General features: G+C 41.9%; 1 protein-coding gene across 1 annotated transcript in view; it reads left to right on the top strand.

Moving 5' to 3' along the window:
* FGD3 (FYVE, RhoGEF and PH domain containing 3) overlaps positions 1 to 27,676 on the top strand; it is a gene marked incomplete at its 3' end in the record, with an annotated part of 42,483 nt that overhangs the window by 5,687 nt on the left and 9,120 nt on the right. Inside the window, exons 2-14 of the mRNA XM_010018044.1 lie at positions 52 to 220; positions 1,110 to 1,704; positions 9,578 to 9,667; positions 10,852 to 10,988; positions 12,738 to 12,894; positions 16,376 to 16,514; positions 17,348 to 17,406; positions 19,443 to 19,589; positions 20,108 to 20,200; positions 20,655 to 20,734; positions 21,143 to 21,173; positions 21,685 to 21,786; positions 25,416 to 25,435. Coding sequence (XP_010016346.1) covers positions 52 to 220; positions 1,110 to 1,704; positions 9,578 to 9,667; positions 10,852 to 10,988; positions 12,738 to 12,894; positions 16,376 to 16,514; positions 17,348 to 17,406; positions 19,443 to 19,589; positions 20,108 to 20,200; positions 20,655 to 20,734; positions 21,143 to 21,173; positions 21,685 to 21,786; positions 25,416 to 25,435 — 1,819 coding nt within the window. The remainder of the gene's footprint in view (positions 1 to 51; positions 221 to 1,109; positions 1,705 to 9,577; positions 9,668 to 10,851; positions 10,989 to 12,737; positions 12,895 to 16,375; positions 16,515 to 17,347; positions 17,407 to 19,442; positions 19,590 to 20,107; positions 20,201 to 20,654; positions 20,735 to 21,142; positions 21,174 to 21,684; positions 21,787 to 25,415; positions 25,436 to 27,676) is intronic.

Here is a 27,676-nt window from a genome sequence, read left to right as displayed (position 1 = left end):
ATAAAGAAGATGGAGATTTATCTTCCCATTTTTCCCCCTGTCTTTTATTAGTACCTCCTAAGCCTGTCCATCTCAAACCTGGGCAGGAAAGAATTCCTCCTGCACCTTCTCGGCCTTTGCCAGCTGATCCCAAGTCATCAAGGAGCGTAGCACCTGGAGAAGAAGAAATACCCATATCAGCAGGAGTCAACACGCTCATTGAGAGATTTGAAAGTATTAGGTAAATATGGTTTTGGAGAACTGCTCTAATCTCTCTTTTCTGCATTTTTAACTTAGAACTTAACCATAGAAAACATTAATTGTAATTATCATGTAGGAACTCCTCTCAAGATGTTTCCTACTGGAAGTGCAAAACCTGACTGACTACACAATGAGTTGCTTTTGCTTGTTTGTTTGTTTGTTTGTTTTTATAAAAGCATATATTACAGCAACTTTCAGTTTGTATCACGCAGTTGTTCTTAAGGAGCTTAAGACCTGATGAATTTGGTAAGTGTTCTATGAGAAACAAGAGCCCAAGAGTCTGCTTTCAGTACGTTGCCTTGGTGTCAAGATTGGATTTTGATCGTAGGAACTTGATTACTGTGATATAAAGTAATTGAGTTTTCTGCCTAAGATTCTGCCTAAGATTCAGTAAACACAGATGTTGTTAGCTTGCTTCTTGTAGGCAAGGGAGAGTTAAATCACAATGTATTGTGGAACAGTGTCCTGTAGAACAGCATTGCCTCTGAAACTTTATATATAAGGGGCACTAAATGGTAAAATATGTATATTTTGCTGCAGACCTAGCTTGTTTACAAATACATGAAAACTCTCCAAAAAGCAAATCAAACCAAACTGTTTTTCAGGGCAGTGTTGGGAGTATTAAAGGCCCAGGGTTCTAGTGGTACCATTTCAGTAAAACTTACGGCTGGGGGTGGTGTGTTTTTACTGGGAATTGTTGGGTGAATGTCATTATGGCAGTGTGCACACACTTGCCTCCTAGGATTGTCAGAGGGGTGCAAGAAATACACCTTGAGTCAAATGATAATAAGGCACTCCTTGTTTTGGGGCACTCTTGAAACCTCTGGATGTTATTACGAATGGCTGTGGTGCTTTCTCTTTGCCTGCAGGCAACCTGTACATATTCTTCAAAGAAACCAGCTCAATTTATCTCTTAAGATGGACCCTGGCCTGGACTCACCCAAACAGCCAAGCTTATGTGACTGTGACATGGTGGCTTCCAGCAGTTCTTCAAATGAGAAAAGTGAACCAGATGAGAACGAGCCAGACGCCCCGTGCAGTGCAGATCTGTCCAACACAGACATCATGAAAATTAAAGAGCTAAGTATAAGTGATAACAAAAGCTGTGAAGACTGTACTGCTGTGACAGTGAGCAAAGAGACCTCTGCAGAGCTTGGCAATAAAGACTCAACTGCAGAATTGAATGGTAATGGTAAAATTCCCAACAGAGACAGTGGCATTGACAGTCCTTCTTGTAGTGTGGCAGGGGAAACCTTCCCCAGCGAAGAAGGTGCAGAGCAGAAAAAGCCTAGCATGGCTGGGAACCCAGGGGAGATGGAATCTGACAAAAAGAGCATCAAACCTTCCTCTGCGGAGCAGAAGAGAGACTCCACACAGGAGGAAGACAGTGACATTGATGAAGGAAGCAGCGAGGAGCAAGAGACAGTAGAAGTCCCAAAGTTAGAGTATTTGGATATAAACAAGGTAAGGTAGTTTGGTTCATTGCTGTTAAGTGCTCTGAGATCTGTTGCATCACTTTCATACACTGCTTGGGGTTTACATCAAATGATCATGACAGTCATCATGATTTTCTGCTTGATGCAGGCCATAACTTGCTCCTCACCTAAATAGTACCATTTAGAAAGGTTCCCAGTCTTGATTTAAAAGGTTTCATATAAGAGAATACATCACAGCCAGAGGTAAGGAATTAAAATTTAACTGCTTTTGTAGGTGAGCTTTTCTGTGTCTCGTTTGGGTCGAGCAGCTTCTAGCTGCTAGATCATGTCGTTTTCAAGCGGGCCTTCATGATCTTCAGAGGGCAAATTGGATAGTGCATCTTGCAGGGTCACAGCCTTGCATCCTGTGAGGATGTGTATGATGGAATCTCTTCCAACAGTGATTTCTTTTTGAGACAAAAAGTGGTGTGATTATTTCATGAGTGCAAAAAAGTTGTTTTGAGGGTAGATAGATCAAATTACTCATCAGGAAACTGACACTAGAAGAGATTTTCTTTGAATCCAGACTAATGTAGTCCAGGCTGTTGTGTATTTGCTGCATCTACCTAAGATTAATGACAGATTCCTTTCATTATCTATTTATCAAGACAGTTATTTTTAGAAATAGTGATGATAGGGTGGGTTAGTTTTTTTCTGAAAAAGAAAACAGAAGATGCTTTGAGCAAAACTGCAAAATATTCCACTCTTTGTTTCTTGGGGTTTTTAGTTGGTGTTTGGGGATGTTTGGATTTTTTTCCTTTTCTCCCCCCTCAGCCATCATGACAGTAAAGTTAGTATAATGGATTTTTGTTCTTCAAAGTATATGGTGAGCATGAGCAACTAATAAACTGTAGCACTCACACTTTGTTTGTGCCAATCGGGTGGTTCTGTTGGAATCACCAAGTATATCCCGATTTGTGTATGTCAATTGCTTATTCCCTTGGAAACGTGGCAGTTAAAACTCATGAAATAGCTGCTGGGTCAAATCAGGCAGTGACATGACGAAAACTGCATGCAGGTATGTGGTAAATGGGGAGGATGTTATCTTGTTTGCTTCTTTCTGAGTCTGCAGTCCCTGGCAGCTGTTGCAGATTCAGGAGGAGGAACCCATCAGCCTGTCCCACCTCCATGAGAGCCAGGGAGCACAGCCTTGCCTTGGACTGCCTATGCTGGATGGGACTATCTGGGCATAGAAGGCTGTGGTGCAGGTTGTCTTGGACTTGTACAGAAGTAAATCAATGGCATCGAGTTTAGGGGATCCAGCAGGACTGCAGGGTCTGTACTGCTAAAGGAGACCTCTGTCTTTTATCTTGTGTGCAAGAACTTAAAGTGGGCATCTGCAGGCAACATCTTAGAGATGAAGGCTCCAATTAACATCTTGCTGTTAGCACCTACTGCTAATACAGTATCTTGTATTATCCACATCTGTACTTGTAAAATTATGGGAGTGGTGGATACATGAGGGTGGTGGGACACTGGTACATGGTGCCCAGAGAAGCTGTGGCTGCCCCATCCCTGGCAGTGTTTAAGGCCAGGTTGGACACAGGGGCTTGGAGCAACCTGCTCTAGTGGAAGGTGTCCCTGGCCATGGCAGGGGGTTGGAACTGGATAAGCTTTAATGTCCCTTCCAATCCAAACCACTCTATGATTCTATGATCTATTAAGACAACATCTAATGCAGCCATTGAGATCCCCTATCTCCTCAGTAGTCTGCAGTGAAAGCTTCTTTACATCTCAGATGGGCAGCATCACCATCACAGTGCAAGGCTTCTTGCCTGCTGCTGTTGGTTTTCCTCGTGTACGTGTTTGTAAATATATACACACACTGTGAAATACTGTAATTATTTTATATTCATAATATATGTGCATGTGTGCAACTGAAATGTTATTTAAAGATTGTTTATTAATTGTTACATGCCAGCAAGAAAATAATGCATTGAATTAAACAAAAAATATCTTTAATCTGGTAATTAAATTTACTGTTTGGACTAGGAATGCAGTATCAAACCAGCTGTGACAAGCCAAGCAAAAGACTTTGCCATGTGATTAAGGAGTAACTTGCTGGCAAATGCCAGTGTCTTGTGATACATGAGTTTTGATGGCTGTTCTTTAAGTCTTATTCCTTGAGTTAAGTATCGATATAGTATGAAATAATGCTGACAAAACACAGAGTTACAAGGTCATAATTCTCTGCAGGATGCTTGGTGAATTTAGAAAAGAGATATCTCTAGAGGATGATTTTTTTGTTTTGTTTTCTTGTGTTACTCTCCTTCCTGAAGTGCATTTAGGTGATGCACCTCAGGTTCTCCCTTGCATTTTGAGTTGATTTCACCTTCCAAAAGGGAGTTTTGATGCTGTTAGCTTGGTTTTGCAGCCAGGTGGAGGGGGAAGGCTTAGAGACTGGCTGCTTCTTCTACAGTGTAAGGGTTGTGCCCTCTTCTGGGGATGCAGCATGCAAAGCCAATGTGCGTGTGAAAATCACCCCTTCATTTCTGCTGCAGATTTGCGGTGCTATGGACCAAGGCTTAGGGTAAAGGGCCACAGCTTCCAGCAAGGACAGCCATTGTGATTTGAAGTTGACTTGATCTGCGGTTTCTTAGGCTGAAATTCACATCACCCTTGACAAAACTGGGAATTTTCCAGAAAAAAAGATACCTGTCCTGCTTGAAGAAAGAGCAGAGTTCAGTCAGCACCAGCTGCTGGCTTGAGGGCGGGGAAGACCCCAGCTCCCCCTAGAAAGCTTTGTATCAGGAGCCAGCATCTTTTTCCTGCATCCCTGTGCTATTCTTAGTACCAGGCTTTGCAACTGCACAACAGGGGTAACCAACAGCTCCTTACATCTGCAGCTTTCCAGAAAGCTTTGTGATAGTTGGAGGAGGAAGACGCATAAGTACAGCTGCAGAATAATTTAGTGATGGCTCAGTAAATCCTAGTATATCAAGCTAAGTGAAGCTCATGAATAAACATAAGTAGGGGGGAAAAAGATCAGATTTGCTTCTTTCTTCTCTAATTTTCTGTTTCAGATCTCTCTCCATCCACCACCCAAGCTTTCCCACATCCCACGGCTGGTGAAACAACACTGCCAGATGTAGGACTCATATTGTTTTATTTAATTCTGCGGTGTGATGTGGCTTCCTCTGGGAGTCTGCAGCACAGTTTAACAGGTCTCACTATTAGCTCAAAATTATTGGAATATGGTTTTAAATCTCAGGAGTGACTTACTGAGCTTTCCAGTTATCTCTTGTCAAAATGAAAATGAACAAAGGGAGCTTATTAGTTTTGATAATGTCTCAGAAAATGTCAGGAGCTCCAGAAACTGAGGCATGTTAGCCTTGATGGTTACAAAAAAAAAAAGAGGCATGAAAGTGAGTCTGAGGGGCTGTCATGTTCTGTAGTCATATACCCAAGGCTTCTTCTGACTGCCTGGGAGCAACAGAGTAATGCTCTGGAGATGGCTAACACTTCTTCATATCTTTTTATTTAGATATTTTTCACTAAGAGTAATATGTGCTCATTAGTAATCACTAAAAAATGCCTTTCTCCATCTGTCCTGCTTCCTGCTGTGTGAAATAGTAATAATGAAGTCCCATATGGGCCTTACACAGTCCCTGATACATGCTTACACTCTGCCTGGACATGGCTGGAGATTGACTTCTGGTATCATTGTCCTGTTTGTGCTGGAAAAGTTGGCCTCCAGACCTGCAAGTCAGACCTTTGGGTAGGATTATCTCCATGTATTATCTCCATGCTGAGAAAAAATTTCATAAGTCAATGTTTTAACCAGTCATAATGCTGGCTAAGAAAAATCAGACATGTTCTTATCATCTTTTCTTAAAATATCCTAAGGAAAATGAGATCTCAATACAACAAAGATGATCACCAAGCACAGGATAACTTTTCCATATTGTTTTCAGCATTTTTGAATAGGAAGTTTTCTGTCATCTTTCTAGGACTTTCTGTGTTCTTTGTAGGTGTGGCTAGTGGGGTTTTAAAGCATAACTTATGTTATTTTAGCCTAATCTGTATCCCAGCAGCTTTCCTGTAGGATTCTTTGGAAGTTCCTTGTGACAGAGGTGCTAACTGAATACTGAATGTGGCTGTGCACAACCAGTTGTATGAACACTGGTTGCTGCAGCGTGTTGCTCAAGCTTTCCTCCTATCAAGCCTTCATTTTTTACTTTAAATGTTCATTTCCAGTTTGCTTTTTGAGTCACATGGGTTGGTCTCTGCATCCAGGGCTCCGTGGCCTGGGTATGCTCACCAGGATCAGCCGTGTAGGTGAGTAGGATCGCAGCAAGCAGCGATGCACTTGTGGGCACTTGACGGCACAAGTCAGCTCAGCATGTGCCACACCCTAACCTGTGTCTGTGACTGGGGTATTTGAGGTGCAGAAGCATTCCCACCATTGGTGTGTATCTGACCTTTGAGAGAAGTTGGTTCTGTTTGTTTTCAGGCTGGTGTTTCCTTTATCTTTAAAATGTCTTATGGACAGTAACATCTGGAAATGAATTTTTGAAACTTCCACAAGGAAGTGAAAGAGCATCATGTTGCTTTGAGCACTGGAGTGAGCTTTCTGTGGCGTGAAGTCATAGAATAGGATCATAGAATAGTTTGGGTTGGAAGGGACCCTCAAAGCTTATCTAGTCCAACTCTCCTGCAATGAGCAGGGACATCTTCAACTAGGTCAGGTTGCCCAGAACACATCCAGCCTGGCCTTGAATATGTCCAGGAATGGTGCATCCACCACCCCTCTGGGCAACCTGTGTCAGGATTTTACCACCCTCGTAAAGAATTTTTTCCTCATGTCCAGCCTGAATCTCCCCTCTTTTAGTTACAAGCCATCACCCCTTGTCCTGTCACAACAGGACCTGCTGAAAAGTCTCTCCCGATCTTTCTTATAGGCTTCTTTTAAAAGGCCACAATAAGGTCTCCCGTTCAGGAGCCTTCTCTTGTCCAGGCTGACCCAGCCCAGATCTCTCAGCCCGGCTCCAGAGCAGAGCTGCTCCAGCCCTCACAGCAGCTCTGTTGCCTCCTCTGGACTCACTCCAACAGCTCCATGTCCCTGTTGTGCTGTTGTCCCAGAGCTGGATCAGGACTGCAGGGAAGGTCTCCCCAGAGCACAGCAGATGGAAAGAATCCTCTTCCTTGACCTGCTGCATGTGCTCTGGGGTGCAGCCCAGCACATGGGAGGGTTCTGGGTTCAAGCGCACACTGAAGCTGGGTCATGTCTGTGTCAACACCTCCTGCTTCCCTTTTCTCATCTTTCTTCTGACCTCAGCAGCGAAACAATTTTGACAAGGCTCTGCAGTAGATGTCTGGTGGGGATGTGTGACTGTGGGGGACAGTCAGAATATGCTATGGCTGTGCTGAGAGGTCAGTCAGCAAGTGCATTGGGCAGAGCAGAATATAATCCACATTTGAGTTCGCAAATTTGTTTTACTTTAGAAACACAGACTGTGAAATAACTCATTTATAGTGAACTGAACTTTGGCTCAGGCTTTGTTGAAGCCGTCCTGCCATGGCACAGAACAACGTTAGAAGAATGGGGCTGCATCACGTTCATTTATCTACTGTTTCATTTAAAACGTTTTGTCCACTGAAAAGCAAATATGTTGCAAAGTAGTCTGGGAAACACTCGCTGCCCTTAGCAGAGACAGCAACCGCAGATGGAGTCACTCTTTAGAACTGAGCTCAAGCTGAGAGTCTGTTTAGCTGCTGTTTGGTATTTAAGCAGATGTCAGCAAGGTTTTTTTGGAAATAAAAACTTAATTGCAGATGGTGAAGGTCTGGAGGTTAGCGAGTGGCTGCGCTGTGTAAAGATTTACTTCTGAGAACAAACGTGTTTGCTTGGAAATAATGATTTTTCAAATTCTGAATTCGAAAAGCTCAAAAGATGCTGTTGGCAGTTGGCGTGCTGGCCTGTTCCATCCATGTCTTTCATTCAGGCTCCTTTCTGTGCCCTGCAGAACTGGCAGATAAATTCTTTCTCAGTGAGATTCTCCTAGTTACTGGAGTTTGAATGGCCAGCAATGCGTTTCATTCTGAGCTGTAATGTGGGTTTGTTCATTTTCTTTCCCCCTAAATATTAATATATATCACATGGATGAATGGAACAGGATGTTCTGTACATTGCTAGGATATCTTAAGACAGTATTTGAATTCGTTTGAAATAATTTGAGTAGTGGGGTAAGCAGAGTATGTGCCAAAGCTTTATTCCTGGCATGGTTGCCCATCTCCAGGTTTGTGCCTAGGAAGAGAGGGATTGCTTTGAAGGAAGACTGATGCTTTTTTAAACCCGGAAAAGCTGTTCACCTTCCTACAATTAATGCTTAGATCATGGAACTGTGGGTAGTTCATGCTAAGTGGTGTTTCATTTCACGTAGGGTAACTGTGGGTCTGGTTTGTTCGAATTCTTGGCTAGCTTTGTAGAGTCCTGGAGGTCTTTTAAGTTGTATTGCAGTTTGCTGAAAGGGGGTTGAGGAGGTGGAGGTGTTACTTTAATTTTTTCTTGTCAGTTGTGTTTGGAAACACAATAAAGTGATGTTGAAGAAGCTCAAAGAGAGCATTCAATTGACATTTTCTAACAATCTGGTGGTGGCCCTCAGGGTTATGCCTTGAAGTGCCTGACACAAATGCTGGCAAGCACAGAGAGACAGGCATTTGGGATGGAAAGCTCTGCTCCTGGTGAGAGGCCCAGGTGCTTCCTGAACTGGAAACAGCCCTGTTGTGTTTAACAGACTTCAGCTGGACTTCTGCTCCATGGATTTGTCCAGTCCTTCTGTGAACCTGCTTGTCTGCAGCGACATCTTGCTTGAGGAAGTGGCTCAAGTTGGTCTTTAAGCAGCACCTTGGTAATTTTATTCGATGCCCTTTAGTTTTCTTGTGGAAGAAATAGGGAATAATTGCACCCATTTGTTGCTCTCTGTTCTGTTAATCACTCATACATCTCTCTTACCTTCATGGCAGTTGTCTTTTTTTGTGGATCCAGCCCAGTAAAATTTCCCTACTTTGATCATCCTTGCTGCCTCTTTTAGATGTTTGTATTCCTGAACACAGAACAGCCAACTCTGAGGTCTGACTGGTTTGGTAATATGTAAGCACGGTGTTGAAAACCTGCACCCTTAAAAAGGTATCTAGAGACTGTCAGAAAGCTCAAGCCTGTGTCCTAATCATTTGAGTATTTTAAGCGCTTGAAGAGTGAAGAGTCTGTGTAGCTTTTGGCTAAATTGTGAACAAAGTCAGTGCTTTATAACTGCATTCAGGTTTTTTAGTAAATCCTTTCTCGTTTATTTTTTTAAAGGAGTTTAATGAAAGATTTCACTGAGTGACTCAGGTTCTGTTGCTGAAAATTCTTTCCAGCGAATAGGCTGCTCTTTAAAGCTGTGCAAAAATCTCAGAAACATGCCATGGAGAATAGTGCTGTGCTGGCCAGGGAGAGAGACCTGTGCCCATACTGGTCTGGTTTCTAGTTTTCTTTTTAGTCACAGGACCTAAACCCAAAAAGGAGAACAGTTATAGTCTAGTGCCTTAGTTACCAAATATAGACTTATTTCCACATTTGGAGGATGTTTTTGGTTCCTTATAGAAAATCATAATGAACTCCAGTGATATGCTGACCAGCCATTGACTGCATTACTAATTGCTCTTTCAGAAAATAGCTCTAAAAATGTCACTATAGCAAACTGATCCTTTGATGATGAATGTGGAGCATTTCAGAGCAGACTCTGAAATGTATTACCATCCTTCACTTCAGGCTTCTCTGCTGGCAGGGAATCTGGCTGATTGAAAAAATGGAAAAATGTTGATGAAACTTAGGTTTGTAGGTGCAGATGGATTGTGTTATTTCTAACTTTTTCTTTCAGTGTACAGAGCCCCAAAAGCTATTCAATATCGCAAATGAACTGCTCCATACAGAAGAAGCATATGTTAAAAGACTCCATCTGTTGGACCAGGTAATTTGATTTTGAATAAACTCTGCTTTCTTTTCTGTGAGCAGCAAGAATGTCTGCTGTTCATCCCCTAACCTATAGCCCAGTAGTGTGAAACCCCTGTTTACAGGTGGGAGATGGAGTTCGCTTGCCAGGCTGCGTGCCATGGGTCCCAGAGGTGAGCTTTTGGCAAGGGGGATCCCAGAGCTGGAATCCAAGGATTAGGATGTTGGAAAGAAGAATGGGAAAGCAGCAGCCCAAGATACCGATACCATCAACATTTTGGTTATTCCTGGGGTGTACATGGAGAGGAAATCACAGGGACACTGGAGGCACTAAGAAATTATGAAATCAGTGATTGTTCTGTAATGTGCAAGAGGTTTGAGTTTTACTAAAATCAGGCCACATGGGTAAGTCTCAGGCTCACAGAAATTAGGGTTTTTCTTAACCCACTGTGTTTTGCAATTGTTGTCCATCATGTTTACACATGGGGGTAAAGTAAAGCTGACGTGATGAGCCTGAACTTTCTTCCGCATAAACACCAAGGCGAGTCTGCAGAGTTCAGGCATTTCTATAATTAGCTCAAATTAAAAAAACAAATCTGACTGTGCAGGAAAGGAGTAAAGATGAGGATGAGTCACATTGCTAACAAAGTGCTTGTTAAAACCATGGCAGGGTGAAAATTGTCACCTTGCTAGAAATCTTGTTAGAAGCTGTAACTTGCAGAGCCCTCTACCCTCTGACTCTAGGACCTCTGTGGAAGACATTCCAATGTTTGCTTTGGATAAGCAGAGACTGTTTCAGGACCTTAGAAATGATGGGTGTTTTTCTCTGTTGTTCAGTACACAGAGAAACAAAATAATCACATATTTATTTTGTTTCACAGAAATAGGGGTAACTGTTCTTCAGGGACTGGTTGTTCTTTGCAACTGGCACTCCTAAGTACAAGATGCCCAGTCTTCTTGTTAGCTCCCATCTTTTTTGATTTACCCATATGACTATGGCCTGTAGTCACAAATCTACCCCTACTTGACAGTGGGCTTACATTTTCTGAACCCTCTGAAAGACCCCAAGGAATGACTACCAGAAGTCAAAAGTTGTAGCTCTCTTCTAAGGCAGTCAGCTTTGTAATACTGCAATCTAAAGCCAGTGTGTGCAGGATTGGTTTTTGTAAATCTATGTTGGTACTGTCTTGTTGTCTTACGCAGGTTTTTTGCACTAAGTTGTCAGAAGCAGGTATTTCATCTGAAGTGATCACGGGCATCTTTTCAAATATTTCTTCCATCTATTGTTTCCATGGACAATTTCTTCTTCCTGAGCTCAAAACAAGAATTACACAAGAATGGTGGGTAACTGTCATTACAGTTCTCTTAAAAATGCATTTTCAAGAAGCCAGAGCAACTGTAAGGCCTCATCTCATTCCAGGTTTTAATTGTTTAATGCAGCAGCTCACTTGTTATTTAATACATTAGTCTGCAGTCCCTGAAGGATTTCTGACTTCCAGAATAGACTTGAGCCCTCAGAATTTGCAGAGTACATTGTGAGAATTTTTTCAGTCCAAAGTATTGCCAGAGCTGTTTTCTTTACTGTAGTGCCACTCTCCTGTTAGTGCAGTACTGTGAAATTGCAGTATTGGGGAAGGAAGGAAATTGCTTGTTTTGGCTCCATAGATAAAGTATTTAGGCCCCACTCTGAGGTGTTAAAGAACCTCAGTTCTCAAAGAAGGAAAATGCATTGTCATGTCACAGTTCAGGCTCAGGTGCCATTTTGGAGGTGTCACCAGAAACAGCCACTTTGTGGGGTTTTTTGAGTTTCATTGTGGTTATGTAAAATTTAATATTAGAATTAGCATTATAGCAGTCAACCAGTGGAAAATCTTGACAGATGAGATGGATGACTTCATGTCTATAAATCTGCTTATGTCATTACACAACCACTTCTGTTGTTGAGCACCACAGCATTGTGTTTTTACCCCAGAATTTGTTGGCCTTTTGTTCTAGGAGATAATAAATGCTATTGGTTACAGTGTATACCTGCTTTCTTTAAGAAAATAGGTGTAGTTCTAGTTTTTGGGTTGGTTTTTGTTTGGTTGGTTTTGTTTCTTTGGGGTCTTTTGGGGGGGGGGATTTTGTTTGTTTGTTGGGGTTTGAGGGGTTTGTTGGTTTTTTGGTTTCAGGATTTTTTTTAATTTGGGAGTTGTTTTTGTTTTTCAATGAGTAGTAAAGGCCAAATACCAATTCAAATTTGTCACCTGCATGAAGTTGTAGATAAGGCAGAAATGCAGCAATAGGTAGAAACGTTAATTGCAAGGCAGATGCAGGAAACTTGATTTGAGATGACACCTTGACTGCATAGTGCCCTGCAGTGGAAGTTTCAGATAGTGCTGCATCTTTCCAAGTACCCTGACTGATTAAGACAAGACCAGAGTTCACATCTCCCTTGGCTGAGGCCAGTCTTCATATAGTTTATCAATGACCAGAAAGAATTAGTGAGTATCAGCACCCTTGGACCTGACTTGGCACTTATGGGTACACGTTTAATAAAGGGAGGGAAACTGCAGAGTCTGGAAGTCAGAGAGGTCAGAAGCTTGTTTGACAGCTGAAGAGTTCAGCAGGAGAAGAAAGCTGGGAGATAAATGGCTGGTGCTCTGCCCAGCTGTGAATTTGGAGGAGACAGATGTCTCTGGGACTGCCCGGCTGCGCCGAGTGATCTCTCTGTATTAAAACCTCTTCAGATGTTTGGCTGTGGTGGAAGAGATGATTTTAACAAAGTAGAAGTTTTCTGCAGGATTTTGCACTGGACAGCAGAGATCTATAGAAGTCTCTTTAAGAATGTGTGGTCAGTTTGAATTTGATCTTCACTTACAACAGTGACACTGGGGGCAGAACTGCTGTACGTCTAGATTAATGTTGGCCATTTCATCTAGGGTACCACATAGATTACTTTAAATTTAGCCTGGAGCATCTTGATTGCATATGTGTGTAAGTGCTTGTGCATGTGAGAGACAACTGTTAAAGTCATGCAGTTGTGTTTTTTCTCTGAAGATAGTACTGATTTCCAGAGATTTCAGTGCTTACCTGTTGCTTTCCCATAGGAGTGTCAACCCACGGCTTGGAGATATCCTACAGAAACTTGCTCCTTTTCTGAAGATGTATGGAGAATATGTAAAGAACTTTGACAGGGCAATGGACATGGTGAACACATGTATGCAGAGGTCCTCTCCATTTAAAGATGTCGTTCAGAACATACAGGTATGTTAATTGGCATAATATGGAGATCCTCATTTATTTGTGTGAGTTTTTTTTCCCCAGTATGTGACACACGGTGTTTAGCTACAAGATAACACTGCTCTAATACTAAAAATACATCATTTTTAGTGACAGTCCTTTTTTCTCTTTTTGTTGTGTGAAATGCATTTTTCACATAGATAGTTTTTTTCTGCTCACATATTTGAGAGGAGTATCAGAAGACACAGAACAAAACCTCGCTCCTGGCCCAGCAGTTCTGACTGCAAACATGTCCATTTATAAATGCTTTTTGATTTCTTTTCCTTATCACTAATTTTAATTGCTTTTTAATAAATATGTTTTCATTCTGAGGTGGGTGTGTTTGAGTGCGAGTGTGTCACCAGCAGCATCTGCTGCTGGTCTGATTTTGCAAGGCTCAGGAAGTGGCATGCAGCTCTTGGGGCTCACAGCTCTGCAGGAAGATGCTTATCACATGTTTTCATGTGTTTTCTCTTAATTGTACAGAAAGCTGTGTGGGGAGGGAGGAAGAGCTCTGCTGATGCTGGTGTATCTGTGAAACCTCTCTCTACCCTCAGGCCCAGGGCCAGCTGAAGGGATGCAGCAGGCTCCAGCACACTTGCAAGCATCTCTGCCTGTGCTGGGAAAGCAGATACCATCCTTTGGGAAGGGCGAGCTGGCAGGGAGTGGGTTAAACTGCTGAGGGAGCACAGCTGCCTGCCCTCAATGGGAGGATTGTGGCTGGGCCAGCTGTTGGGAATCAAGTAATCCCCAGCAGTGGGGAGGGAGGCCCTGCACAGAGGGTCAGGGCTTGGAGGAGCAGGGGCTGGGGACGGTCCTCTCCTATCAGACTCTCACTCCACATGGCCCTTTCTTAACCTTTGTTCTATCTGAACCCAGCTTGGCATCTGCCCACCCTGTCTTCTCTCACCACCAAGCTACCGACACAAGCCATGTGGATTAGCTGTCAGTCTGCAGAGCTGGTGTGCAGCTGCCTGAGACCATGACCATTTCTGCTGTTGCTTGAGAAAGAGTTAGTGAAGCAGCATGAGTGCAGGCAGTGCATGTGGAAGGTGCCATTCTGAACCCCACCGATGGCAGGATTTCACTGTATGTTATTTTAGTGGCAACATCAAAGCACCTTTTGCTTCTGTCAATGACCGTACCTATAGGAGGCAAAGATTTGACCAGGAAAACTTAGTTCACTCATCTCGCCTGTCTCTGTGCTATCAAAAGTCACTATTACTTTTCAAAATACCAGCTGAAGTCTGTTGTGGTCCTTCAGTAACAAACTGTTCACCTAAGCTGTTAATGGAACAGTGAATTGCAGTGTGAACTCTCTAAACTTTGAAACATTGCATAATATTAAACTTCTCCTATTTTGAACAGTTTATTTTGTCACTGCTGACTTTTGGCATGTGAATAAAACTGATGTGAGCCTTGATGTGACTTCCTCCTCTGCTTCCCTCTTGCTGTTCAGTGTTAAGGTTCATTCTATTGCTGGAATAAAAAGGCAATGGAGAAGGTTATAGTAAGTGGACTGGGAGTATAAACCAAGCACTAACATGTAGTAGTGCAGTTCCATGCCCCTTTTAGTTCTTCTTGGAATCTCTGATTCTTTCCATCCCAGTTACGTTTTCTGGGAAATGTGGTGCTGTAAAACACTGAGAGAAAATATTTTCACTTCATCTCCTATAAACAGAAATATTATTCACACTGCTACACTGTGACAAGAGAGTTTTAAAAGCAAATTTACATCTGAATTTCTGGAAAGATAGCTTTTCCTTTTCTCTCAGACACTCATCAACTGCAGGCTTCGCCTTGGGAATTGGGTGAGCCAGCAGGGTGTCATGGGCAGTGATATTTATAAGGAAAATGGCAAAAACCTGAAGCAAGCACATTTCTCTGAGAAAAGTGTGTTGAAACTAATGTGGCTGTTGAGAGGCTGCTTATAGTAGAAAAGACCAAGGCATGGCATTAGTGAGCTGACGTAAAATCAATGCTATGGAGAAGAGCATGTGTGTGGTTAACACACCGATGTGGGATTCAGGGGTTGGATTACATCGATAACAGAAATCTCCTGTGTGCTTCAAAGCAAGTAACTTATTTTCATAGGATCCCTATGAAGTGAATGGGCATTTTTATTTAAGAGAGGAGAAATGAGAAACACAGGAAGAATAAGTACACTGCAACACTCTACCATTGCAAGCAGAGCAGATCAGTGCCTTACTGGATAGTATTTAGTGTAACCAGTATCAAACTTACCCTCCTTCTTGGTCAAATGGAAAGAAAAAAAAAAAGGAGAATTTGAGGCAGCTCCTTCTCCAGATGGGATATGTGAGCAGTGTGTCTGCTGCTTGTGCTGTAAGCTCTAGCAAGTACTATAGCCCTGTGGGGTTTCTGGTTTTACTTAGTCTTTGGGAGGAAAAATGCTATGTAAAGCCATGGAGGGGAAGTTTTTCTGAGCTTGGGAAGGAGCATGCAAAATCTGAAAAAGGATTGTTGCATCTCTGCAGACAGTGCAAGACATGGGACTAAGGTTCACATGAAACCTGTCAGCTCTGATAGCTGCTGGTGGGCAGGAGGCTCTACGGGTGCATCTGGACAGGCTACATCAATGGGCTGTGGCCAGTGGGATGACGTTCAACAAGGCAAAGTGCCAGGTCCTGCACTTGGGCCACAACAACCCCACGCAATGCTCCAGGCTTGGAAAGAGTGGCTGGAAACTGCTCATGGTAAAGGACTTGGGGGTGCTGACTGATGGAGCTGAACATGAGCAGCTTGTGCCCAGGCAGCCAAGAAGCCACGAGCATCCTGGCCTGTATCAGAAATAGCATGGCCAGCAGGACCAGGGGAGTGATTGTTCCCCTGCACTGGGCTCTGATGAGGCTGCACCTCAAACCGTGTTCAGTTCTGGGCCCCTCACTGCAAGAGAGACATTGAGGTGCTGGAGTGGGGCCAGAGAAGGGCACCGGAGCTGGTGCAGGGCCTGGAGCACAAGTGTGATGAGGAACAGCTGAGGGACCTGGGGGGTTTAGTCTGGAGAAGAGAAGGCTCGCGGGGACCTTATCACTCTCTACAACTGCCTGACAGGAGGATGGAGGCAGGAGGGCTTGTTCCCAAGGAGCAATGGACAGGACAGGAGGAAACGGCCCCAAGCTGTTCAGGGAAGGTTTAGACTGGAGATTAGGAACAATTTCTTCACCAAAAGGGTGGTGAGGCATTGGAACAGGCTGCCCAGGCTGTCCCTGTAAACCCAAGTCATCCCTGGAAGTATTTAAAAGATGTGTAGATGTGGCGCTTGGGTTCATGGTTTAGTTTAGGATTTGGCAGTGCCAGGTTAATGGTTGGACTTGATGATCTTAAGGGTATTTTCCATCCTAAATGAGTCTGTGATTCTATGATAGCTTGCGAAGCTGTTTTATGGTCCTCTAACTACTTACAAAGACAAACTCTTCTGTGCCTGCTTGTTTTCTCTCTCTTACAGAAACAGGAGGTGTGTGGAAACCTGACATTACAACATCACATGCTTGAACCAGTGCAAAGAATTCCTCGTTATGAGCTTCTCCTAAAGGACTATTTAAAGAAACTTCCAGAAGAGTCTCCAGATAGGAAAGATGCTGAAAGTACATGTAAACTCCTCTCCGTCTAATAAGCACAATTAAAACCTTGGAATTTTTTCTTCACATGTTCAGATACTTTCAACTAGGGCTATGGTTGAAATGGAGATTAGAACGAATAATTTATTGCCAAACATAGCACAAAGGGATTTTGAATGCTCTTAGAGAATAAAAAGGGTTAATATGTTAGCTCTAGGAATGAAGGGAGCTTTGTCAAATAAACAATGACAAAATACTGAAGTTTGTGATGGTAGAGTATCTCTCATTTTTATTTAATTCATTGTATGGCCAAGGACAAATACAGAAGGACTTCTCAGCAATAACCAAAGGAAGAAAATAATAATGACCTCAAATGTATATGCTTGCCAGGAAAGCAGGTTAGACTCTGTTGAGAAATGGACTTGTGTTGGTTTCTTGGAGTCTGTGATCTCAGCCAAAACAGGGTTCATGTTACTTCATGTTACAGCACAGAAGTCCTGTTTTGAGAAAACACTTTTAAAAACATGTTCATGAAGACCTAAGTGAGACTTAAGTTAACTTTTAGTAGGTTGATTCCCAGAAGGTGTTTGGGATTTTTGCCGCTGTGTGCTTTGGCTTGCCTTGACTTCTAGGAGAGAAAGATTAAACATTTAGATGCACATGAGCCAGACGAACACACAGAAGTGATTGTGTACATAAAGTGTTCTTTTTACTTCATGAAAGGAAAAAATACACAGTCCTTAACTTTGCAACAGGAATTTTGCAGGAAAATTGCTAATCAGGGAGGTGAAATAAAACCCCAAGTTGTTGTTAACAGACATATTTTGGAGAGTGCTTAACTGTTGCTACCTTTATTGCAGAGTCACTAGAGCTCATATCTACAGCAGCAAACCATTCGAATGCAGCCATCCGAAAGATGGTGAGTAGGAATTGCATAATGGAATTGTAATCTGACTGGAATAGGTGTTTGAACCAATGGTCCCCCATTGCAACGGGCTCAGTAAAGCAGGCTGGGGGAGAATTTTCCAGTACAGTGAGTAAGGCTTTGAACATCAGTTGGATATCTGAGTTCTCTTCATCATAAATGATCCTGTTTCATTTACCATGGGTTGTTGGGCTGCTTTCCTTGTCCCTAATGACCCAGTGGGCTGAAAAAGGAGGTCTTTATGAAACTCATTATTTGCTTCTAATTTAAATACATTGACAGTATTCCAATTGGATCCATTCAGAAGGTGTCCTTGCAGATTTTCACTGGCTTTTTGGTCCCACAGTAATTCACCAGGCTGGAGGTTGTTTTAGTTTGAGTTTGGCTCATCCTAATGCACTTAGTATGTGCCAATAGCTTTGGTAAGCTCTAGTTCTAAAGCTGGGCAGTCTGAGACAGTGGGGATTCTGAATGTTGGCTTTATGTGCTTTACATCCAGAACAGCAAGTGCATTACTTTTTAAGTAAACAGACTTTATAGTTACAGATATTACCCCTTTTGTGTACCAGGGTGCCTCGGGAGCTTTTGTATCTAATTGATCTGAAATGCTACATGTCCTGCTTTTGTGGGTCTAAGTTTTATGTCCCCTTCCTTATGAGACACTTACTTCCTTCCCCTGGCTGGTGGGGACACCTGGAGACATTTCCTGTGGCTGCTATAGGGAAGTAACCATCTGATGTCTGTGTTTTCAGTATGTGGCAGTTAAAACCAGTTTTGAAAACATCTGTGTCTATGTGAGTCTAGTGTGTACTCTGGATAAGGATATATTTTGGTGGAACTTTTTCTGGTTTGAGGCACTGGACAACTACTTTGCTGTGGACAGTGTACAGTATCTCCACAGACAGGATGAATATGAAGCCACCAGCTAGTTGCTTTCTGTGTTGGATTTTTTTTTCTGTTAGTACACAAAAACCTATTGGAAAAGACTACTACAATAATTTTAAGCCTCTAATCAGGGCTTCTAATTGCATTGAATTTTTCTGTAATTCAGGTGTTACCTGAGCAGAGACTCAAAGGAAAAATACCTGAGTAAGAATTTCAGGTTTGACTTCACAGAACTGCTCTTGGTGTTCTAGCTCCCCCTTGAAAAAAATAGCTCGATAAATTCACTGGTTTTTCTTTGTCTTTAAATTAGTGGGATCTCTTCCTCATCCTCCCATCCGGTGCAAAACATCTACTTTTTGACTTAGGTTATTTCCTTACTTGCTTTTAGTCCAGAGCCCCCCACCATCCATTGTGTTTTGCAGTGAGTTTATTTTAATGGTTAGGTTTTGTTTGGGGTTTTTTGGTGGGGTTCTTTTGTTGTTCATTTTTTTTTAATCATTGATCAGAATAACTGATTAGGACAGGAACTGGTGTGATGTATATTTGTAGTGAAAATTCTCAAGTCAAATGGGGTTAAATAGAGTGTGTAAAGACCTGAAATTCCAGCTTAATGTATAGATGGGTAGAGGTATGATTTAGAGACAGGGTTGGGCATATATTTGGGTGTAACTGCATGGATCTCTGTCCTCACATTCTGAACAATTGCTTGCAGTGCCATTTGTAGCACATCACTCCAGCTTGTGGTTAAAAGCCAAACTTTTCCAAAACTCAGTAGCAAGATTAATACACCTTTCTTATTTTGACTTGTGAAAGCTCCTTTGACTTTAATATTTGGATGACTTAATATAAGTGGAAACAGTGCTTTGCTGAAAAGGAAAAAGTAATCCCTTCATTAAAGAATTTTGATGAAGACATAAAGATGCCTGAATGACATTAAAACTATATTTTAAGCATTTTGTCCTGACCTATTTCAGAGGTACATTTCTGCCAGGGAGGCCCCTGTGTAGGACTGCAGCATACCCCATATAGCTGTGGTTTTAGACTCAGCTTAGAAATGCAGAATATGACCATGCTTCCTGATGGAGACCTAACTGCCATTATATCAGCAACAGTACAACAGGTGAAACTTCACTTTGTACTTTCAGGAAAAGATGCACAAGCTTTTGGAAGTCTATGAGCGACTTGGTGGTGAAGAAGATATTGTTAACCCAGCCAATGAGCTCATTAAAGAAGGACACATTCAGAAACTCTCTGCAAAGAATGGCACAGCCCAGGATAGGTATTTATTCCTGGTAAGTTTTTCTTCTTGCTCTCTTATTTTCAGAGTTGTGCTCTGAAATGTTACATTTCCATCTTCCTATTCTCAAATACAAAAAGCATTCACCAACTAAGCCCAGCTACTCCTTCCTCTGAGCAGCAGTTTTCTGGATGCTCTTTCCTTGAGGATTTCCTTCCTTCTTCCATGCTTGTGCCTTTGCTGATGGCTTGCCAGCCCTGAAGGGGTTTTTCCCACCTCCCTCCTCAGAGGCTGCTGCCTGAGGACCACCTTGCCATGTAAGGTAACCAGCTCTTGCTCACACTCACAGAATTGCTCTCATTTGCCTTCAAAGCAGCCAAACTGGTACCAGAGAGAGGGGAGAAGGGGAAAGCGACTGGCTGACCTTTCTGTCTGTCCACTTCTTTCAAGTAATGATCTGTGAACCTACCTTACTCCTTAAATCTCTTCTTGAGAACTGCAAAGTAAAACACACCACTCCTGAACAGCCAGCATGCATGAAATCCCTTCATTTAAAATCTTCCCTTATTACAGTTTAACAGCATGGTGCTATACTGTGTGCCAAAACTGAGGCTGATAGGCCAGAAGTTCAGTGTTCGGGAGAAGATGGACATTGCAGGACTGCAGGTTTGCACCTCTTTTTTCCGATGTTTTAATGCTTCCATACTCAGTAGCATCAGATTCCCTCTCAATCCAAAATATAACACATATGTAAACAGAAATATAATAAAATTCTAAAATCTGGCTTTGAATCTCTTGGGGGGGATTATTATGAGGTAGTTATCCAAAGGTGGGTTAGAAAAGGGTGACTGTCCATGCTTTGTTTGGAAGCCTTCCCTTGTCACCTAGCTGATACAGGAGCCACCTTTTCCCTTACAGCTGTAGGGGATGGGTTGTGGAAACAGATTCACAAGTTTTGTAGCAAGACAAGTAAGTAATTATGGAAACAATCCTTGTTTTTTCTACCTATGTACTGTATTCTGAGTGATCCTTTCTGCCAGGTATTTCACAGAGTGACTACATTTGTAAGCTGATTGAAAGCAATGGAGACTAAGAAGAAGCTGACGTGTTCTTTTTACAGGTCCAAGAAATAGTGAAGCAAAACGTGGCTCATACATTTTCGATAACAGGAAAAAAGAGATTGTTGGAACTACAGGCAAGGTATGGTGCTTGTTCTGTCTTTCAGGGTTTGTTAATATTTATGTAGGAATTTACCATCTAGGGGATATGGCTGTGCTAGTATGGCATAGCTTTAAACCAGGAGATGAGCACCAGAGATGCATAACTTGCATATGCAAGGGAATATGTTGGTGTTAAATTCCTATGTTGGTTTGCTTCATTGAATGCTACCAGTGTTTTTAGTAGTGCTTGTAGGTTCCATTGTATTAGTAATTCAAACTTTTTGGCATTTTTTTGGTGATAGTTGAGGTCAATAATTATTGATATTGTTTATAAAATAGTGGATAGCAAAGATAAAATCTTGATGGATATAAAGCTGTGAATTGAATTTACTGAAAATATTGGAAGTAGAATTATGACGTTTTCTGTATTTTTCTTTTGTCTTAACAGGACAGAAGAGGAGAAGAGAGAATGGATTCAGGTTAATACAAAACCATAAAGAAACGGGTGGAAATCACCATGCAATCAGCACCTGCTGTTTTTAAAATGATCTTTTTCGGGTTCTGCATGAAAGCAGCAGTGCAAGGAAGCTGGTGTCTAGTCTGGCGAAGCTGCTTATGTAGAAATGTGGACCCAGGCATGCTCCCACTGCTGACCCACTGTCTCCAGGCAGTGTAGGGGGCTTCAAATGGCTTCCCATTTCCTGCCATCCTCAAGCCCAGTGAGAGAATAGACTGAGACAGCTTAGCCTTGTATATTCTTACAATCTGACTTACAGAGAATACTGTCTCATAGCTCTCTTAGTTTTGAACTTGAACAGTAGTGAGTTAACAGCACCACTCATAGTTATTAAGGTTTTGAAGTTTCCATTTAATGTATGCAAGCGTAAGGGTTTTTTACTAAAATGATATCCCTAACCACCTTCCTGCAAGAGAATTTTTCCAAGGCTCCTTTTGTGACACTTCTCATCTTTGCTGGAATTTTTGTTTCAGGTCATTCAAGCAACAATTGAAAAGCACAAACAGAACAGTGAGACATTTAGAGCTTTCAATAGCTCTTTTTCTCAAGAGGAGGAGCATCTTCCTGATTCCTCAGTAAGTACAAGTGCTTAATTCTCCATTGCTATCACAGTTTTACCAACAGTTAAAGTAGACTTACATAGTTAATTTTAAAATAATTTAGTCTTGTTCTTGATTTTTATATTGCATTACAGTACAGCTCCATTTCTCTGGTTCACAAATGCATATCAGCCATAGTTACGTAGCCTTGCAGGTATTGAATAAATTACCCAGGGTAATTCAGTGCAAGAGACCTATCGGTCATGTTTTCCAGACTAGTGGCTCGTTTAGCGTGACAACTGTTATGAGTAGTTGGCTGTCTGGAAGAATGTTTGTGTGCCTGAGAGATTTTGTTCATTACTTTTCCCCATTTCCTCAAAGATGCATTTTCTTATTATTATTTAAAGAGTTGAAAGTAAATTGATGCTTTTTAAAAGGATCTTAAAATCATAGAATCATAGCATGATCAGAGTTGGAAGGGACCTTAAAGATCATCTAAGTTCCTGTCTTATAGAATATAAATATATTTCAGGAAGGATACTCTTCAACTAAATATGCAGAATAGTCTTAGAAGTTTATTCTGTTTCTCTACATCTGCAGTGTATTACGCTGTGCTGTGAGTTGGTGATGATGTCGGTGGTCAAACGTGGTAGATCTTGGAGTGCAGGGAGAGAAGGACCATCTGCAGAGTTAAACTTGGGGATCATTTTATCTTCCCATTGCTGATAGCAGCCAGCAATGAGCCTTTTTCAGAATATGGCTTAGCTTACTGATCATCAACTACTCATCAGATAAAAATAACAGGGGAAAAGATGGAAAATAATGAATTCATGCCTCTACTTTTAACTTAGGGTTGCCTTCAGAACCAGGATGCGCTGATCAAAATATCCCCCCTTGCTAATAAGCAAACTAATAAGCACACTGCTTTCTATCCAGTTAAGACATGGAATCTGTTCAATGTCATTATTATCTTGCTTTGTAAATTCCGTTTTATTTTGCTTCTGCGTAAATGGTATAGACACATGTTTATGCTCTACTGGTTCATGAAGGTCAAGTAGAGCACAAGTCTGGTTTATTTCCTGGCTATTAATGCAGAATACACCTTAATTTCTTTTCTGCCAGAATGTTGCATTTTTAGGACATTAGTTTATCTGGGTAATCAGCTTTGAAAACTGATGCCATGGGTAAATGTATCAGAATTGCTGTCACTTAAACAGAGCTGAAGGTAGTTCTGTAATGAAAACTGGACAAATACTGAAAGTGTTCTTGGTAGCAATATGCTGCTGTGGGCAGCATCCACCAGAGATATTCCGTCATCTTTATGGAATATTGGGCAGTGTGCTTTAGACGAAAAATGACAGTGATATTCCCTTTTTTGCTCTCATGACTCAAGAAACAGATATGCACTCAGGGATTACAGGCTGGATCTGTAACAGCTACTAGAAATTGGACTCTGGTTCTAATAAGCCCGTAATAAAATAGCCAGATTGCTCTTCTCCCATCCCTGGCTGTACATTTGATACATTACGTTGCTTATAAGTTATTTCAGCTGCATGACCAGTGCATGCCTTTGCATGCGATTCTTAGCATGCTTTTGTTTTCCCAGCTGATTTACATAAGGTCATCCAAGCATTAAGAGTTCACCTTCAGCCTGTAATTTGCCTCCAGAAGACATGCGGTTTCTTGGGGGTGCATGGATCAGACATTTGAGTCTTAAGATTATGCCTCTGCAATAATCCACATCAGTTAGTAACCTCCCACCCGTGAGGAGGTGAATATTTGGTGTCATTGCCAGGCGGCACTGTCGGGGTGACTGTCCTGTGGCCTTTTATTTAAAGAAGTCCTGTCAGGAATCTTCAGGGTCCCTTTGTCACTTAGTTGCTTCGGAAAGAGGACATTCACTTCCCCGTTTTCCATTTTCATCTGTAGCATTTCAAGGCTATGTGAAGGGGTTTTTTAAATCCATCTACAAATGTTCTCGAGGAAAAGGACCTCTTTTACCGCTGCTTGATATTAGAAGATTTGGAGGTTCGTGTGGGGGAAGGACCCAGTTTGTGCATTTGTAGAAAGCTGGCAAGGAAAAGTGCCACAGAGAGCTGAGCTCTGTGGAGGTGGCATCTCAAAGATTTGGGACTTAGGTGTGCTTCTATTAGTTAAATCATGACTTTTAGATCCTGTTAAATTATCATGATTTTCCAGCCTTGTTTCTGTTCCTCCCCTTAGGTCTGGGGTAGTTCTGAGAAACCCTTTTGAAATCTCTTCCAGGTTAAGAGTAGAGGGTATCTGATTTTTGGCACATTATTCCAAATAAATATTAAAAGGACATAAGGATCTGAATGGGCAACTAGAAATATTTACCCTTTCCCCTAAACTTGCTGGGAGTTTTTTTGATCTCTCTTTCAGACCCCATTTTCTTTCCTCTTTTTTTATTCCCTCCCAAAGTCCAGTGTCACAGCACACACATGTCCTTTTACTAGGCAGAGGGGTCTAAATACCTGGATTGATTAGGATTCCTGTGGAAAGAAGCCCTTTTCCCCAGGACTGGGGAATAGGTAATGTGAAGCTGCTTATGGGTTGCTGGTTTTGTGTGGAGGCAGAAGTAATTGGCTAGAGTTGAGTACATGATGCTTCCTTTAATTAAGTTGCATTCCCTGAGGAAGTGCTCCAGGGGTGGCACAGCCCTAGTCTCAGGGGATGCATTTGCTTGTTCTCCAGATTCAATTGATTGTATTGGTATACGAATAGATAAATTAGGTGCTGGAATGAGTAGCTCTTCAATTTGGCCACTAACTCAAAGCTACAGTTCAGATTGTTTCTAATAACAGACTAAACCCTTTTGCTTTCAAATGGAATGAAGTGCAGAAATGCACTGGAGATTTGGATAACCTTGAAATAGGAGATGTTGTCTGATTGGCAAAGGAAAATTTATCGTAAAGAGTCTAATATTTTGAGACCACCTGTAAACTAGAAAACTCTTTGTAAATTAATGACACATAAGATGGTTTTCCTTTTAGGATGTAGGCTATGGTTTCGATGTACATAAGCTTGTTATTTGCCCTTTATACGTATTGAATACATATATATGCCAGTTTGCTTTTATTAAGAGACTAAGACATGTATTGCATTTAAGAAAAGCTTAACTGAGTACTATTTGAATGGAGTAAATACTCTTCCTCCTCAGAATGCACTGACTACATAAAACACCTGCTCCTTTGGCTTGCAGGGCTGACATGGAATTCAGAATATGGCTGTTTGTGATCTGTGGTGCTCATGCGGAATAGGCACAGGCTGCAGGGAAGAGCAGGCTTGGCAGTCCAGTGTCCTCTGCAAAGTCTCCCATTTCATAGTCAACCCAGCACTGAAGGGTGGCTATGAACATGTGCAATTAAAGTATACTCACAAGCAAATGGTTCAGGGGCTAAAAGCATATGATGCTGTGTTTTCTTTTTCAGCGTTTAATATCTGTTAGGAGGAATGTCCATGTTGAAATTGTTCTGTGTCATTCTGTTTCCCTCAGATAGCAAGCACCAGCTCGGTGGAATCGATGCCAGGAGCAGATGGTGGTGGTGCGTTCGGAGGGGTCAGTAATCTGAAGCTAAATGCTTTGGGTAGAGTAGGGCGGGCGGGCGGTTCTTTTTCTTTTGTAGCAGGAAAAAACCCCAGAGCTACCTCCGTGTACTGGTGTGTATTCTGCTGTCTGTTGCTGCAGCTGTGCTGTCCTTAACATCTTGGCTACGTTACACCCACAGCTACTTGCACAGTTTGCAGCAATAGTGTATTGAAATCCCCTTGGTGCAGATTAATGCTGCACATGTGTGTGAACCTAGCTATGGGGTACCTAGCCCGAGGAAAGCTGGCACTTTTGTAGTGTTGGGGGGTTTCTGTTGTGGTTTTTGTTTGTTTGTTTTTAAATTCTGATATGGAACTACAGTGAATGCTGGGGGGAGGGTGGGCAAGGAGAGGCGAGGAAACCTGTCTGCTTAATACTGTCGTATTGTGTAACTTGGGATCTCATCTCCAGAACTGGATTTTGATTAACACTTCTTTCATAGTGTGCTTTTCATGTTTCTGCCAATACAGAGGAGGAGATTATAGTACTTTCATACACCTCTGGCCTGTAAGTGATTGCCTGCTGCAAAAGCAAAATATGCTTTTAAAGGTATTCTTTCATTTTGTTATGTACAACACCTGTGACTGCTGCTGAGTCAAGCCAGAGGTTTTGAGTCCTTGATAAGATCTATCTTTTAGTGTTCTTATCTCTCCCTTCTAAAACGTATTCTGAGAATAACAGATTTTCAGGAAATGCATTAGGGTCAGATGAGTTTACTGAAAAAAAAAAAACCGAAAGAAGAAACAACAACCCAAAAACCCCTTATCTGTGGAGACATACTACAGATTATATAGTATTAGCATGACATTTTTAGTAACAAAGGAGCCACTCAGCAGACTCCTCCAGACCTCTGGCTTACTAAAAATAAGTGTGTGTAATCAGTGTGCTCCTTGCTCTCTATTGTTTGTTCACACATCATCTTTGCCCTAAGCAATTTTTAATTTATTTGTAGTCAGTTGTGTGATTAGTGCCCCTGTTCATGGAGTTACAGATGCCCAAGTGAGCTAGCTACTTATTGAGAAAGATGGCTTATAGAATACTTAAAAACAAATGGAAAAATCCTTGTTGGTCTTAAGTTTCTTAGGGAAATGTTAATTCCAGTTGTAATTAAATTTTAAAAAACAGGTCTTTGTAGTTGGTTATTATAAGCAGTTGTCAGTGATTTGTACAGTGTATCTGATACAGGAAGTGATTTTCCATAAGCTGTGTATTTAGGAAAAAAGATAATTCCTGAGACAGAACTAAGAATGGAGTTCATCAAAATACACACATCTGAAAATGTCCTAAATTGTGTAATATTGTTTCTGGGATCTCATCCTGCAGTATTGTAGCAAATGTATAACATAAGCATGAACAATGAATTCAGATGTTACTTGCAGCTTTAGAAACTATTAACTTTTAATAATGACATCCCTTTAGAAACATCTCAGTGAGGGCATGAGAACGATTACATTCTGTGCTCGACAACTTCCACATGCAAACCACTTGGTGGTGGTGGTGGTCAGCAAAGTAGCATCTCCTTCCTGTGGTTCTGCTGAGTCTGCTGAAGAGCCTGCCGGGGTTTCATCAGTGTTGCAGGCTAGCACAACCAGGCAGTGGAAACCTGCTGCAGGAGGTATAGTCTGCTTGCTCTACAGCATTGTGGCCCCTGTTTGCTGCACTGCACTGCTAGAACAACTTTTGCTCAGCCTTCTGCCTGCATGAGGAAGGTAGAAGCCAGGGGAAGATCGTCTTGCATGTAACCTTGCATATGTGACATTGGCAAATAGAGAAACAAGCTAAACAATTTTGCTGCATTACAAAGTACAAAATAGACTATATAACTTAATTTCTCACATATGATCAGCATTTCAGCTGAAGCCTATAGAGGGTGGAAGCAAGGGCAAATAGCCTGGAAGGAATACAGAGAAACTGTCGGGGAGCAGAGATTAGGTTAGGAAAGTTAAAGCCCTGATAGAATGAAATCTGGCCAGGGACATCAAGGGCAACAAGAAAAGCCTCTATAGGTACGTTAGTGACAAAAGGAAGACAAGGGAAAATGTGGGCCCTTTCTGGAAGGAAATGGAAGACCCGGAACATGGAGAAGGCTGAGGTGCTCAATTTGCCTCAGTCTTCACCAGCAAGAGCTCGAGCCACATCAAGCAAGTTGTAGAAGGCAAAGGCAGGGACTGGTAGAATAAAAAACTGTCCACTGTAGAAGAAGACTAGAGAGAACATCTAAGGAACCTGAAGGTGCACAACTCCATGGGATCTGGTTAGATGCAGTGCCCTCCAAACCCACAGATGTATTTGCCAAGCCATTTTCCGTCATGTTTG

This window comes from Nestor notabilis, unplaced genomic scaffold (assembly GCF_000696875.1).
Source record: "Nestor notabilis isolate BGI_N333 unplaced genomic scaffold, ASM69687v1 scaffold927, whole genome shotgun sequence".
Taxonomy (NCBI): Eukaryota; Metazoa; Chordata; class Aves; order Psittaciformes; family Psittacidae; genus Nestor; species Nestor notabilis.
The sequence above is the reverse complement of the archived record's forward strand: the minus strand, read 5'-3'. Positions and strand labels throughout refer to the sequence as shown.